Source organism: Peromyscus maniculatus, chromosome 21, assembly GCF_049852395.1.
Source record: "Peromyscus maniculatus bairdii isolate BWxNUB_F1_BW_parent chromosome 21, HU_Pman_BW_mat_3.1, whole genome shotgun sequence".
NCBI classification, from domain to species: domain Eukaryota; kingdom Metazoa; phylum Chordata; class Mammalia; order Rodentia; family Cricetidae; genus Peromyscus; species Peromyscus maniculatus.
This window is the reverse complement of record NC_134872.1, coordinates 23,888,609-23,905,101: the sequence shown is the minus strand read 5'-3', so window position 1 is coordinate 23,905,101 and position 16,493 is coordinate 23,888,609. Positions and strand designations below refer to the sequence as shown.

Below are 16,493 nucleotides of genomic sequence, written 5' to 3'. Positions count from 1 at the left end.
TCGCTGGTGTTTGATAGTCTTGGAAAGTCAGATGGCAGGCATTTATTACTATCAGTGGGACCTTCTTAAGAGAAAATTCACAGTTGTTTAATAAGACAAAGCCAACTTAATGAGTTCTAGATCTGTAATGTTCTTAGAAGGAAAAAAAATTGTTCATAAACTAATTTGAAATTTAAGGAAGCAAGACAGTAAAACAGTGGTCCCTGCTTATTTTCCTGAGTAGCCATGAAAAAATGTATCTGTATTGTAATTCATACTGACATACTTGTAATACAGTAGCAGTACCACGAAGACTTAGAACACACCTGAGTTAGACGCCCTAGGCTCAGCTCTCATTTATTGAACACCAGCATTTGAACTTGGAATAAGCGTCTGGGTAATTGTTTGTCTCTGTTTCTTTGATAAGAAGGGGAGTACTAATAGTGATTGTTCCTTTGTGTTCCTGAGACAATTGCAGGAGATAACAAAGTAGGCATGGCATAATGCTTTGTGCATACGGGTTATCCAGATTAGCTTACAATAAAAGATACAAGAGCCTTTTCACCATACAATCTCATGTCTAAAACTGAAAAAATTGACACTCAAACCTCACATAAATTTTGAAAAATTTCCCCACAATGTTGAAAGTTCTGGCAGCTGAATAGCTTTTCGAGAGAGTGTACTGCATAAATGGTGGACATGAAGCATTTTCTCAGGTACATAAAGCCCACAATATTTTTTACTCTGTTTTCATTCCTTGTAATGATGAACCAAAGAGCTTCAAAAGGACTTGAGAGGGTAAATAGACCCCATAATCGCACCATTTCACACTGGGTTATGATTCCTGCCACTCTCATTGCTGTTCCTCCAAAATTGGGGCCTGGGATTGGGGTGCTGGGCCTTCTTTGAGAGTCAGGAGAATAGATATAATTGGAAAGACTTCCTCAAAGCTATCTTCATGTGTCCTCAGATTTTTTTTTTAGTGGAAGTAGTAAATGATCAAAACTAACCATTGAATAAATGAAACTAGAACTCACCTGAGTTCACTTGTGGATCTGCAAGTAGCAGCATTGCTAAGATGTGACTAAAGTTCACCACCTACAACAGATTTGTTGAAAGTGAGATATCAGAAATCAGGGATTACGTGGCAATTTTCTCCTCATAACAGCCTTGATTCATGTAATAGCAAGACTTTAAAAAAATAGTTCCATATTTTAGCGTGCTATTTGATAAGAAATGAAATTTTGATAATCTCAGGTCCAAGGTTTGATGTGAGTATTAGGGATTCAAATACGGTTGTATGTTGTGGAACAACCCAGATTTAAGAAGGAATGTGGAATCCTATACTAGAATTTAATACTGACTATCACAACAACGTGTGTGCATCTGGTTTTTAGTACTTCCCACCTCCTGAGAAAATGCCTCTGTTCTCAGTTATCATTTTCTCTCTAAACATATCGGTAATGGACTTAGCTGGGAGACATGAGCCACCCAGATGCAGGGAAACAAATCAGATCCACAGACCCATAGCACCAGGGTAATAGTCACAGACAGTTTTAACTGCTGCTTGACTAGTGTAAGTAATACAAACAGAAAAAAAAAGAAATGTTTTTGCCAACATTCTCAATTGAATGGAGAAAGCCAGGGCAATTGTAGTCATATAAATTGCTATTTAATATCTAACCTGAAGCAACAGGGTAGACTACTAACCCTAAACACAGACAATCTAATAAAGACCACATAGGCCAGGGAAAATTGCTATTTGCAGTTCAACAAACATGATTGGGAAAGGAAATAAAGTGGAAAAGGCAGCAACATGAAAATTAAAGGAAAACAAACTCAGACCAGATGTTGTGAATCTGTTTTTCATGCAGAGATGCTTCAATGCGAGGAATGGCCTTCCAGGCAAGATTGTTGGGAGAATAACACCGAATTTGTTCAAGTTGGTTTGATTAGATGGTCTGAATGTGGAGTTTTGCAACTAAAAGGGGGATAAACTGCATAGGTTAACTGTGCTCTTTGCATTTTAAAAAGAAAACAAAATTAAAAGATCTTGAATAAAGATACAGATTCCTTAGCATGTTGTTTTGTCAGAACACACACACACACACACACACACACACACACACACACACACACACACACACACACACACATTAGTTTCCCACAGAGACCAGAAGAAGGCACAAGATCTCCTGGAGCTGGAGTTAGCTATGGTTATGAGCTTCCTAATGTAGATGCTAGGAACCAAACGTGGCTTTCTGAAAAAGGAGTACATGCTATTCACCACTGACCAATCCAGCTCTTAGCAGCAGGTTTTGATGCTCAGTGTCTAGTTGCTTTGATTCTGGGTTTTACTAAGTGGCTGCATTAGAGGACTTCCACTAGGCTCCTGGGCTGCATGTAGCACTGACTAAAGGGACATTTGTAGAATGGGTCTTGACCAAGCTTCCTCTTGACTGCAGCGTCCTGGCCAGCTTATCCTGGTCCCAGGTATTCACTGCAGCTCTGTATGTGGCTGCCAGCCATGTCAACAGTCATTTTCAAAGTTTCTGAGGCATAAAAAAAAGTGTTCTTAACCATAGATTTCAGAAATAATAAAATTAAACTAACTTTCTAGTACTAAAATGGGAAATTTTACACATTTTATGACTCTTTTATCTTATATCTTCTCTAAATTGAACCAAAATATCTATATAAGATGCCATGAGTTATATTTTGCAAGTTGTGAAAAATTAACAAAAATACTTAAAAATCAGCAAAGAAACAGACAACATGAAAAACATACATAAACTATCTATAAAAAATATTTATAAATTTATATTATAGTAAAACTCTGAGTTTGTTTAAAAGAATAAAAACCTGTTTTTATCAGTGCTGGGTATTGAACCCAGAGCCATGGCCATGTAAGCCTAATGCTCTGTCACTGAACTATATCCAGTTCCAGACAGATAAAACTTTTAATAACGTGTTCAGATTTTACATACATGCCTCTCTATATTCTCACTATAACACAGTTCCTTTTCCCTGTGCGTAGATACATTTGCTGAAATTGTATGTAATATATTAAAGATGAATATATAGAAAGGCCATGCATGGAGGTACATGTCTCTAACTCCAGCACTCAGAAGATAGCAGTAGCGAGGTTGAGGCTAGCCTGGGCTACATAGAGTTAAGTCTGTCTCAATATAATCTAGGTAATACAGAGTATTTTGTGAGACAAAGTCTCTTATTCTCAAATCAGTGATATTCATATATCAACATGTCTGCTGATATATTTATAGGTAGAGCTAAATAGATAGATATGATTTTAATTTTAGTTTCCTTGCAATAATTACATACAAAATATAGAAAAGAGTTTGTCTCATGGGAATAATTGGTTTGATATCTGAGAGCAAAATATAGGAGATCATTTTGACAAGAGGATGCTGTGCTCAAATTTAGTATAAATTCCGTGACTAGGGAAGGGGGATACTCTAAGTTATATACTCCATAGTAACCTTGCTCTCTATAAAGCCTAGACTGTTCTTTTTTTCTCATGTGGAGACATGCTGTTTTAGAAGTTAATCAATAGAATTGAGAAGTATATTTAATATTCTTGGGGAAAATGAAAACAATACCAATTAATAGGCAGCTCATTTCTTATCACATTTTCTTTTTCTTTTCTTTTTCTCTTTCCTATAGTTTGTTCTGTGCCACAAATTTCTAGGATGCCATTTAAAATAATCTCCAAATTTACATATCTGTGCTAAAATAAATCTTAAGAGTACCCTAAAGTGGTTCTATATTTTAAACCAAGAAATAGCACCCAAATGAATATTGTTTTCCCCAAGAGTATCCAAGAACTGAAGCATTCAATATCCTTTTCCAGTCATAGATACTAAATGGCTTCACTCTGTTTTTTTATTTATTTATTTTTCTTTTTTTGGAAAATGTACCAGAATACTAGAACACTGCTCACTACTGTGTGTTCCTGCTGACAGTCCTGATGTTCAAGCTGGTAAAATCCTCACAGCTACTGTTTGGCTTTTTTTGTTTGTTTGTTTGTTTGTTTTTGCACTCAATGTTTTATTATTAGATGCTAATAGGTTCAGGTTCTGCAGGAGAGGAAGTTATAGGACAGTTAACATGAAGCCGGTACAGATTGAGAATGGCTGTGGTCTGTTTGACTTTTTCTCTCTGTTTTTGTTGTCAGTGTAAGAGTAGCATCAAGTGCAGTAATCCCACCTTTTAATCTTGCTCTCAGAAGTAGGAGTGTTAATCTTCATTTGCTAATTTATTCTTCTAGAGCTATTTCCTAACCCTGGTGACATTTCTAGAATGCAACCTTCAGATTTCCTCTCTTGTAATGGCTCCATACAGATCTAGCATGTTCATGTTAGGAGAATTCTATCCTTGTGAGCTTCAAAGAATAAAAATTAACCTCATAAACAAGTATAAATTATGTCTTATGCCCAATTAATTTAGTGTAAAAATTTACATTATTTACAATTACATATCATAATAGTATAATAATCACTTGTAAATCTTATATGAAATTCCAAAAATCATTTGAACATGCAATTTCCTTTTCTCACCACACATTTAGAATATCTGAAAAAGATAACTATAGAATTACCATATTGTTGAATCCCACAAGACTTTAACTTTTATGGTATGGTTGCAGATCAAAAAATTAATTATATTGAGTTAAAATTTTTTTAGTTAAATTTAAATACTACAACTTTATTAAAATTATAAAGATATTTGTGTAAAACCCCATTTTCTAACTACAAATTAAGTATATCAGACCCATATCTCACAATTATTACAATATGTTTACATATTGATGTAAATGTATTATATATTGATCATCATTACATAAATGATGCTTAGGATGCAGAGTCGCATGCCTGTAATCCCAGTACTGAAGATGCCATGTTGGAGAAACAGGTTCTAGATCAGCCTATGCTATATAAACCATATATAGAATAATGGATATATTAACTATGCAACCGTCTTGGAAAAGAATAAATCTCAAAATGTTCATGATATTGTAGAGACATATGTGGAAGCTGGAAAGATTAGGGAAATAGCACCAAACATTTTCTTATAGTATTTGAAAAGTTGAAGGATGTTCAAATTTCTACATTGTTACCGTTACACATTTTCAGGCAATGTGTACTGTTAGATATAAAGGTATAAATACCTATGATTTTCTTGCAGTCCTTAAAGCTAAATGCAGTCTAAGCTGGACATGACACTGAATATACACAATGACTCCTTCTTAAAATTCAGTCATTTATTATTATTCTGTGATGGATATTGGGGAAGTGATGTGAATGCTAAGGCACACACGTAGAGGTCAGAGGACAATCTTGGGACTGAAGAGTTGTTCTTTTCAGCCGCCTTTATACGGGTTCTGGGAATTAAATCCAGGTCAGCGGGCTTGCACGGCAAACCTCTTTAGAGATCAAGCCATCTCTCTGGCCCCATTCTTACTGATAAAACAATATTGATGAAACTTGTATTTGTTCCATACTGAAAGTATACATTTTACATCAGGGTTTACTCTATGTCATACATTCTATGGGTTTTGACAATGACATGTGTTGTGTGTTCACCATTAGGATGTTATACAGATGGCTTGTACTATACTGAGCCTTGTAAGCATTGGCACACAGTCTTTGTAGTGGTTGCCCCAAACTGTATTTGTTCCATGAGTAAGGGAAATATCCTGTTGCTCCACCTCCTCTCCAGCATTTATTGTTCTCAGTGTTATGAATTTCAGTGTGTTAACAGATGTGTGTAATATGTTCCTTTGTGTTTACTTGAGGAGAGGTAGTTTTGAGAATATTTGCATTTACTTATTTGAGGCACTTTATAAACTCAGGTTAGATGTCTGTTTAGGTCTTTTGCTTGTCATTAAATTAGATTTTTGTTGATTATCACTAAATGTTAAGAATTACTTAGAGGCTACAGATATGGCTCATTGGTTTAGAGCACTGGCTGCTTTTCCAGAGGACTCGGGTTCCATTCCCAGCACTTACAGGACAGAGCACAGATAACTTTAATGCACGTTCCAGGAGATCTGGTGGCCTCTTGTGGCCTCCATGGTCAACTGCAGGAATGTGGTGCACATCTATATTCCCACATAAAACAATAATATACATAAAACACAATTTTCTGAAGAAAAAAAAAAGAATTCTTTGTAAAACTATATTAGTCTTGCCTCTTACATGAGTCTTGGAAATATATTTTGGTCTTTTTTGTTTGTTTGTTTTTTTGTTTTTTCTTAACAGTCCCTTGCCAGCACAGAAAATTTTCATTTATTGAAGTCCAACTTATAAAAACACTCTTCCCCTAAATTGCTTTTGGTAAGCTTGCTTTATTGTAGCAACAGGAAGGAAGCTCAAACATAGAAGACCTGTGTATATACATTAGTTTTAAAGTAATACTTGTGTAACTTTTTGAGAGACATTAATCACTGTGATTAAATTCATGCTAAAAAGAAATTTTGACTACCATTAAATAGAAACAAATAACAATTATCTTACACACAGCTGCATTCATTTGCTTTTTCATTTCATGACTTTTTTGTGAACAAGAAAAAAAACCTTCTGTATTTTGGTTATTGTTTCTGGAACAGTTATCTGTCTTTGTGATGAGTTTTAAATGAACAGATGTAGATCCAGGTATATAAAGATGGAAATCATTTAGTTATAATTAAATCCAGCTTCACTCTCTAAACTCACATATACCAGGTAAACTGAGCTCACATTAATCTTCCCAATTTAGTAATGTCATTTTATTTTGCTCTTGAAAAAGAAAACCAAAAAGCCACAGCACCCATTTTTTCTTGTTTTCATCTTCAGAAATTATTATTATTATTATTATTATTATTATTATTATTATTATTATTTTGTCACAGACCCGGGTATCAGGCGGGGGCACTGTTGCTGCTGTATTCTTTCTCAGTTAAAGTTCCTTCCCCTCTAGGCTGTCTCATTGTTATAGTCAAAGTCCAGATTGAGTCATGAGAAAATATACTTACTTCTCAACAGTGTCATATTTGCAAATAAAATATGCTTACAGTTTCAATCTATTGTATGGACTGTTGATTTATAAGATTGCATTTTGGAGGCCAAATAATAACTAACTTAGTTTCATTGCACTTTTTTTTTTCTACATTCCCTGAAGCAGTGAAGTTGACCTTTACGTTCTGGCTTTTATTAGAGAAAACTAAATAAGTAAGAAAAAATAATGTGGACATTTCTGTAAATGCCTTTGAAATCTCATTGTGCTCGCTTGCTCCAGTGATGGCAGGTGGAGTTAGCCTGAGAAGCTGGCAGGGGACAGAGTGTTCAGGGTGACAGATCAGTCCCATTTAGCCCCGTGTCTGGTTCTTTTCCAACATAACAGAAATCACCCTTTGCATTTTAGGATGGCTGTAACGAATCAATGGGAATTGCCAGTAATTCAGCAATTCCCTAGTCTTAAAAGTATGCATCGGTGCCCACATCAGAATGCTCCATCCTCCTGTCACATCAAAAGGCAAATGGAAAGCTACTCCGAAGCCTCAGACCAGCTGCCTTATGTGTCAATTTTCAAAGCACAATAGTCGAAATATTCTTGGTCTATAACAACATGCTCTGTCTCCTTTAAATAGCATTTTTAAATTATCTAATTCCTGAGACCAGATGACTCTGTAGTTGAAAAAAAAACTGAAGGAGAAACAGAACTCTAAACAACATTGCAATATGTAACAGAAACACCAAGTGCATCACAATATTCAGAAATAGATCAGTGAGCATTTGATATGGTATATTTAATTTTTAAAAATTCCTAGATGTTTACTGGCTATACAGCCAGCATAAAACTTTTAAGTTATTCACAAAGACTTTTTAACTTCATAAAGTTTCCTGACAACACAATAATATTTAAAAGAAATCAGCTTAATATTTAGATATTCTATGTATGTGGAAGGTATGCAACATTTTCTTTTTCTGTAAGTCTACATTTAAAATTTCATACAAATAATATTTCTACCACTCTGTGAAGATTTTATGATGATGGGAAGGTGTCACAATAATGGAAAATTATGATATTTATATTTTATTATACTTACATGTAATTTTGAAGGTCATTTTTTCATCATATTCAGCATCTTTGGGATGGCAGTCTCAGAGTAATTCTGGTTATATGCTTATTGTCTTTTCTTTCATTATTATATTTTCAAATTGTATGTGGTCATATGAGAATTTTATATATGAATTCACATCTATAATTCTTCAATATCATGGCTTTATTAAAGTGCAAACAATAGCCACAAAACCATCTGTAAGGCCAAACCAAGAGACAAAACATACTGATTTGATTTAATGCTCTAATTTAACTAATATGGTGGCTACCACACACATCAGTATTATGTAGAAGAGATGACCATCCCATTCATTGTTCCTGGGTATAATTTGTCTATTTACTCCATACCAAACTCAGTAGGAAAAAATAATTTGTCACAGGCATAATTTCATCTTAATTAAACAAATTACAGAGTTTATTGGATAATTAATCTTCTGAGAATGAGCATTGTTCTTCCAAAGTATTAATATGCTTTATAAGACTGAGCAAAACTATCAACTCAATCTAAACTTGAGAACACCTACTGAACAGAGATGAAACACTTATTGTGTGCATATGTGTTGTGCTATAACATGCCTTATGAATATACCTGAAATGATAGTTTTTTAACGTGTCATTCAAATGCACATCTATGGACTTTCCAGAATTTAATTTTTGTGCTTTCACTTAAACTTTTATTTCATTATATAGGAAATAAGATGGTAATGCTTGCATGTGTTTCCTGTTGCAATGGAACCATCCGGATTTATTGTGTATCTTATGATATATTCATAAGAGAATGCTACATATTAGTTTAAAAGCTTGGTGAATTTATAGTTTAATGTTTTCAGTGTTTAATGTTTTCCTTTTAATTTTTCAATCAGAAATTACAGACAGAATGACTAGAATAACAAATTCCATCTATTTGTTGTGTGTAGCATGAATTCTAATTGGTCTTGATAATAATTAAAAAAAAAAAACAACCCAGAGTCAGATATCAGAGTGAAAGCTGAAAGATCAGAGAAGCAGAGAAGCCAGCCACTAGAAAGACTTCTTACCTCTAAGGATCCTCAGACTGAAAAAGAGCAATCAGCTCCTGTCTTTTTCTGCCTTACATTCCTCTCCCTACCCAGACATATTGCTTCCTGTCTCCACCTTCCTAGTGCTGGAATTAAAGGCATAGGACTCCCAAGTACTGGGATTAAATGTGTGAGCCATCTCCTCTTGGCTCTGTTTCTCTTTTAGACTGAATTAATCTCGTGTAGCCCAGGGTGGCCTGGAAATCACAGAGATCTGTCTGCCTCTGCCTTCTGAGTGCTTAGACTAAAGGTGTGTGCCACCACTGACTGGCCTCTATGGCTAACTAGTGGCTTAGCTCCATACTCTGATCTTCAGGCAAGCTTTATTTGTTAGACAACAAACAAAATATCACCACAGTTGTGTTTAATAAACACATCAAGTCCGGCATCTGGCACGGTAGTTCATGCCTTTAGTCCCAGCACAGGGGAGGTAGAGGCAGGTAGATCTCTGTGAGTTCGAGGCCCACCTGGTCTACAGAGTGAGTCCCAGGACAAATAGGGCTATTATAGAGAGAAGCCCTGTCTCAAAAAATAAGCAAACAAAACAAGCAAGCAAGCAAACAAACAAACAACCAAAACCAAAACAAAAACAAAAAAGTATCATTACAAATAGGCACCACTTTAGCATAAGAGGATGGACAAAATACACTGATCAAATTGGACCAGGATGTAAGCAGTTGATGCTATCCTAACATCTGACAAAAACTGACTTTAACTAAAACTAGTTAGAATTGATAAGAAAAAGGGAAACTTCATTCTAATCAATGGAATAGTTAGTCAAAAAGATATTACTGTCCTAAACATATATGCACCGAACCCTGGTTCACACAATATCATAAATAATGTACTACTGCATTTAAAGATACACATTAACATTAATGTATTAATAGTAGATAATTAGCCAGACAGCAGTGGCACACAATTTTAATCCCAGCACTCAGGAAGCAGATCCAGGTGGATCTCTGTGAGTTTGAGGCCAGCCTGGTCTACAGATCGAGATTCAGGAGAGGAACCAAAACTACATGGAGAAACCCTGTCTCAAAAAACAAAACAAAACAAAACAAAAAAAAGTAGATAATTACAAATACTACTCTCTCTAATAGACAGGTCATCTGGACAAAAGTAAGAAAACATCAGAATTGATGGATATCATATATCAAATGTTTGAGAAACCCCTGCAGTGTGATCAGGATCTATCCCTGGTGCATGAGCTGGCTTTCTGGATCCCATTACCTACAATGGGACACCTTGCTCACCCTTGAAGCAGCAGGGAGGGGCTTGGTCCTGCCTCAACCGATGTACCACGATTAGCTGCCCCCCCCCAATGGGGGAACTTACCCTATTGGAGAAGGGGATGAAGAGGGGGGGGGGCAAGGCCGGGGAGAGTGGGAGGAGGGATGAGAGGGGGATCTGTGGTTAGTATGTAAAATGAATAAAAATTTAAAAAAAAAGAAATGGTGGAAGTATATAGAATCAATTTGCAGAAATTAATAGCTTTACTGAACACCAACCATAACATATAATGGAAGAGATCATGGACAAGCTCCCATTCACACTAGCCTCAAATAAAATAAAATACCTACGAACAAATATAGAACATGGATTAAAGGACCTATACAAATGAAAATTTTTTACCTCTGAAGAAAGAGATGAAGACACTAGAAAAATGAAAATATTCTGTATACTCATTGGTTGGTAGAATTAATGTTATGAAAGGACCTTTTCACCAGTAGCTATTTATAGATTCAATGCAAATCCAAGCAAACTCCTCATCTCCTTCTTCACAGACATAGAAAAACCTACCCTGAAATTCAAATGGAACTACAAATGACCCCATAGAGCCAAAATAATCCCCAGCAAAAGGAGCAATGACAGAGGGGTAACCACTCCAGGTTTTAAGATTTTGACAACTCCATAGTAATACAAGCGATATGGTACTGGAAATGATAACAGAACAAAACCAGAAACTCAAACATGGGTGTGTATAACTTCAACTACTGAATACTTACCACATACAGCAAAACAGGCCCAGGGGTGGGGTGGAGTGGGGAATCAAACAGTGCTGGTAAAATTGGATGTCCAAATGTAAAGAAATGAAATTAAAATTGTATCTATCACCTTGCACATACACAAAAGCTAGCTCCAAATTGATCAAAGCCCTAGTTGTGATATGAAAAATGCTAGCATAGGAGGGCCCTGGCTTGAACTAACCTGAAGGCTTTCTTCCTAAGTATTAGCTTTCATGGTACCAGAAGATGCCATGCAAGCTTCCAAAGGAGGGAAGCAACCAAGAATCCTACCCAGCTATGATGCCTATGAGCCACAACAATGCCTAGCATTGCATAATAATCATAACAGTGAAGCATTGGCTTGCATACCTTGGTGGGAACCAATAGCTCTCTAATTGCACTGAAGACACGTTCAACAACAGGGATATCATGCCTGGTACTGGAAACCTAGCCAACTACCCAGAGCTAATGAAGTCATGGGTCTTGGAAGAGAACATACAGCCACCCTTCTACTAAACCAGCAGAATCTCTCACTACCTTCTAAGTGTTTGTCCTTATAATGTCAGATAAATATAGCCCTCACTTCTCATCAGTGAAACACAACCCATTAAAATGCAGAATCATGGAGGGCCGTCCCAATGGATACATTTGCAAATTAAGCTCTGCACATAAGCCCCAGGGGACAGTGCGGAAGAGGGGCCGGAACGACAGTAGGAACCAGCGGGTCCTGGAGTTTGCTGTGAGATTGTGTCTCCTGGTGATATCAGAAGCTACACCCATGATCCCTCACCAATATGATTGCCCAAATGTGACCTGAACAAGGACAACAACAATAGACGTGCCAAAGTGCAGGGGGGGAAGCCCTCGAAGCCTCAACCCTACACAAAGACCTACAAGCAACTAAGGGATGCTGAGAGTGGGAGAAACTGTCTTCCCCAAGGAAGAGCACAGCAATTGGTTAACCATACCAAACGTTCATCTCTAAAATATACATACATATAACATTATGCAGACTGAGATCATTATATATATATATGTATATATATATATATAGATATATATAAACACAGTATATTTATTTAAGAATGTGTATATGCATGTAACAGCATATGCATATATACATACAACAAATATGCATATAATAGCAATTAATGAAAAGAGAGACCATGAATTTAAAGGAGAGTAAGAAGGGCTATATGGAAGGTTTGGGGAGAAGAAAAGGAGGGAGGATGATGTAATTATATTATAATCTCAAAAATAAAAGAAATCATTTAAACAACAGTACAAGGTGAACATGCTAACCACAGGAGTGGGCAGTGCAGTCATGTCAATGTTTTAGCATGCCCATAGAAAGAGTCAAATGAAAAACAATAAAAATACATGTAGGTGAAGCTTAGAAAGTCTGCAATGGAATAGTAGAGTTCACAGAAAATATTCTATGATAGTTTTATTATTATTATTAATCAACTATGAGTTTTATTCTATGTATCCAGAGACATGCTGACTAGCTTTTACTTGCTGTCCTATGGGAAATAGCATTCTATTCTTGCCCATAATCTTCTTCCATTGTTTAAATATCCATTAAGAGAAAAATATGACTGTGGCTAACTTAGTCATGTGATTAACTTACATCGGCACGGACAGTCAACACATGTGCACAAACACATCCAAGAGAATCAGGAGAGAGAGGACACAAAGTTTAAGAAGATGTTATAGGACACTAAGGTCTTTTGTTATAACTATTTTTGTGTATGTTGATAAATAATCGAGACTTTAATTCTCTTGTGTGGGGATTCATGTGATAAAGCCTGAAGCCAAATCACTAGTTTTGAAATTTTTTTAATTCTTATAAATATATGCATGGTGATGATAGGCTCTTATCCCAGCACTTGAAAAGCTGAGGCAAAAGAATGGAGAATTCAGGGCCACCCAGGGCTGAGTGAGTGAGACCTATTTCCAAAAGCGAAAATACAACAACGAGAACTAAAACAAGAAACATAAAAGATCATTGTTTACAATTGTTGATATTACACGTATTTCCTCATATTGTCACCTTTTCTTTGAGAATATTGATGATTTTATAGAGAACGTTGTTGTCTGGTTGTGATAATTATTCCGTTGTCTTTTGATATTCTAACCCTGTCAGAGTAGACAAGTCTGTCTGTCTATGTGTGTGTGTGTGTGTGTGTGTGTGTGTGTGTGTGTGTGTCCATAGACTTGTGAAATTGTTGCTTTACAACACAGAGATTTTAGTTTGGGGAATTGGAGAGATGGCAGTGTGGTTGCTTTCTTTCTGTTCAGCATCCCCAGCATCCTCATCAGGTGGCTTTCACCAGTCTCCAACTCCAGAGGATCAGCGCCCTCTTCTGGCCTCTGCAGACACCTAAACGCACATGCACCCACCTACCCCATATGCATACATAATAAATATTTTTAAAATATCATAGATTTCATATTTTATTATCTGCTAGCCAAATAAAACACCATTGTTTTAGTCTCCCATATACTTAATCAAAGATAGTAGTTTTAAATTTATGCTCTTATAGAACATTGCTTTTATTCAGAACTAAACACTCTATATATTCTATTTCTATTTTAATGTAAATTGCCTTCAATTTGTACTTGTGCCTCAAATATGAAACATACTCTAAAGACCCTAGCACCTAAGATAATGCATAATCAATACAGTTTTCTGTCCTTTATTCCCCTTGGTGCTTTGGATATTTTTACAATGAAGCTTTTAATTCTGTGTAAGGCAAGCTGGTCTAGAATTCCTGTTCTTCTTGGGTCAGCTTCCCTAGTGCTAGGATTTGAGGTGTGTATCCTCATATTCAGCAAATTTCTCTCTCTCTCTCTCTCTCTCTCTCTCTCTCTCTCTCTCTCTCTCTCTCTCTCTCTCTCTCTCTCTCTCTCCCCTACTCCCTCCCACTCTTTCTGTCTGTCTGTCTGTAGGTGTAGATGCACATCTATTCATGAGCATAAGCAGGCCAGAAGTTGTTGCTGGATAGTTTCCTTTTCATCATTGTCCACCTTATTTTTTGAGAGACAGTCTCTCTCTGAGTGTCGAGCTCACTGGTTTGTCTGTTTGTTTTTCTAGACTGGCTCTCTAAACTTCCCCTGGGCTCTCCCTGTCTCTGTCCCCAACTATCGCACTGTGGCTACATATAGAGCTGTAATGGCCAGATATTGAATGAGTCTTGGTGACCCAAGCACAGACCTTCCTGTCTTTACCAGCTGAGCCACCTCCCCATACCCTGAAACTCTTACGTTCAAAAACAAATTTCACATTTTATGGCTGTTGCAATTAGTAAGTAAAGAAATGAAATAAAAATACCTGTAACTTTACTTAATTAATTCATAATTAATTCTCAGCGCCCTCAGTAACATAGTGTGTCCAGAGTGATTAGTCAATAATATTGCAATACACTACATGTGTGTGATCAAAACACATGCATACAAGTAACTTGCTCTGTTTCTTTACAGAAAGCCACATCCTGGAAGATGTCAACAAATGCATCATAGCCTTGAGGGACCAGGATGTGGATAACTTAGACCGAGCTGCAGGTGCCATCCGAGGACGAGCTGCAAGAGTAGCTCACATTGTCACAGGGGAAATGGACAGTTATGAACCAGGGGCTTACACTGATGGTGTGATGAAGAATGTCAACTTCCTCACAGGCACGGGTGAGTCTCTGTCCACGATGACAGCTACACAGTTCCTCATGTCTGAATCTGCATAGCAACCAAGTATCTATACATGGGAAAATGAAAGGTCTCAGTCTGTATCACTTGATTCCACACATAGCACATCCCTATACCATCTAATTGGTGTCTGGTATCCTGTCGTTATGTGATTTGAAACTTATCCCAGTGGAAAAAATATATTCATTGAGAAAAAAAAGAGGTCTTTTTAAATACATGCATTACTCCCAGGGCCTTAGCCACTTGTGAGTGTTTATTAATGTTAGAGATGTTTGGAGCTATAATTAGGCCAGCATGGGGTTAAGCATGCAGTAGTTTGCAGGCTTTCATTTGGCTATATTATTGGTACCCCTGGGTTTCTTATTATTTAACCATAGCAGGTTGTTCCTATGTATCCAGAGACATGCTGGCTACCTTTAGCTTGCAATTCTATGAAAAATAGCTTTCTATTCTTGCCCCAATTCTTTTTTCATTGTTTAAGAAATATATAATACATGACTGTTTCGGTGGCAGTACTCAAGTTACTATTTTCAAAAATTGGGCAGAGAATGCTTTGAATCACTCTCAATATAATGATATTTTTCTTTCAAATATTATTGTTAACATTTCTCCAAGAGACCCATGGAAAGCCAGGATTTACAGAGAATCATGAAGAAGGATGGCAGTCAACAGTTTTTATAAATCGTTATGGCAGAGCTCCTTCCAATGAACCACTTTTGTGAAATTGAAAATCCTGTGGATATATATATATATATATATATATATATATATATATATATATATATAAATTGCCTCTTGACAATAGAGTGGTGTTGAGTCTGGGATTCCTGCAGATATCATATTTAAATCATCCTTTCTTAAGAGATACGTAGGGCATGTTAACTTTGAATTTTTTTCATATTATTTGTGAAAAAAGAGGAATGGACAATACTTTTAATTTTATTTCATTTTATTTTATGTTCTTAGATGTTTTGTTCATGCCTCATGTGTATGTATGTCCCTAAGCCCAGAAGAGGGCATCAGGTCCCCTGAGACTGGTGTTGCAGACAGTGTGATCCACTATGTGGATGCTGAGAATTCAACTTAGGTCCTCTGCAAGATCAGGTAGTGCTCTTAACTGCTGAGCCATCTCTTCATCCTTGATGGATGATCTTTAAAGCAAAACAAAACAGAGCAACAACAGCAACAATAACAAAAACACTTCTTCCATTTTCAAATTTGAAACTCTTAAGATGATTTAAGGAAAATATATCAATCATTGATAACTTTCTCATCATCTCTTTAAACGTACTTCTCAAATAATGAAATGGTCTGAGGAAAGATGGTAAAGGCATATCTGTAGCTCTTGATATTAAACTGATATTTCCACATCCACTCCTCAGAGATAATAATGAAACAAATCAAGCACACGGTCAGTCATGGTGGTATAATCTAGCAATCCCAGCTCTCAGACTAGGCAGGCATGGATTCTGAGGCAGAGTATTATCAAGAATTCAAGGCCTGCCTGTGCTGCATTTGAAACCCTGTTTCAAAACACACAAAAAGAATTGCGAGCATATTAGTTGCCCCTTTCATTGTGTGGAAATATGTGTACTTGCTTTGGAAGTTGGTTGTGTTATAGTCA

At 36.4% G+C, this 16,493-nt stretch overlaps 1 protein-coding gene across 6 annotated transcripts in view; it reads left to right on the top strand.

Moving 5' to 3' along the window:
• Positions 1 to 16,493, top strand: part of Ctnna3 (catenin alpha 3) — a 1,515,753-nt gene that overhangs the window by 1,094,667 nt on the left and 404,593 nt on the right. For all 6 annotated transcript variants that reach the window (XM_042266693.2, XM_042266694.2, XM_076557108.1 and 3 more), the window contains one exon: positions 14,651 to 14,851. In XM_042266693.2, coding sequence (XP_042122627.1) covers positions 14,651 to 14,851 — 201 coding nt within the window. The remainder of the gene's footprint in view (positions 1 to 14,650; positions 14,852 to 16,493) is intronic.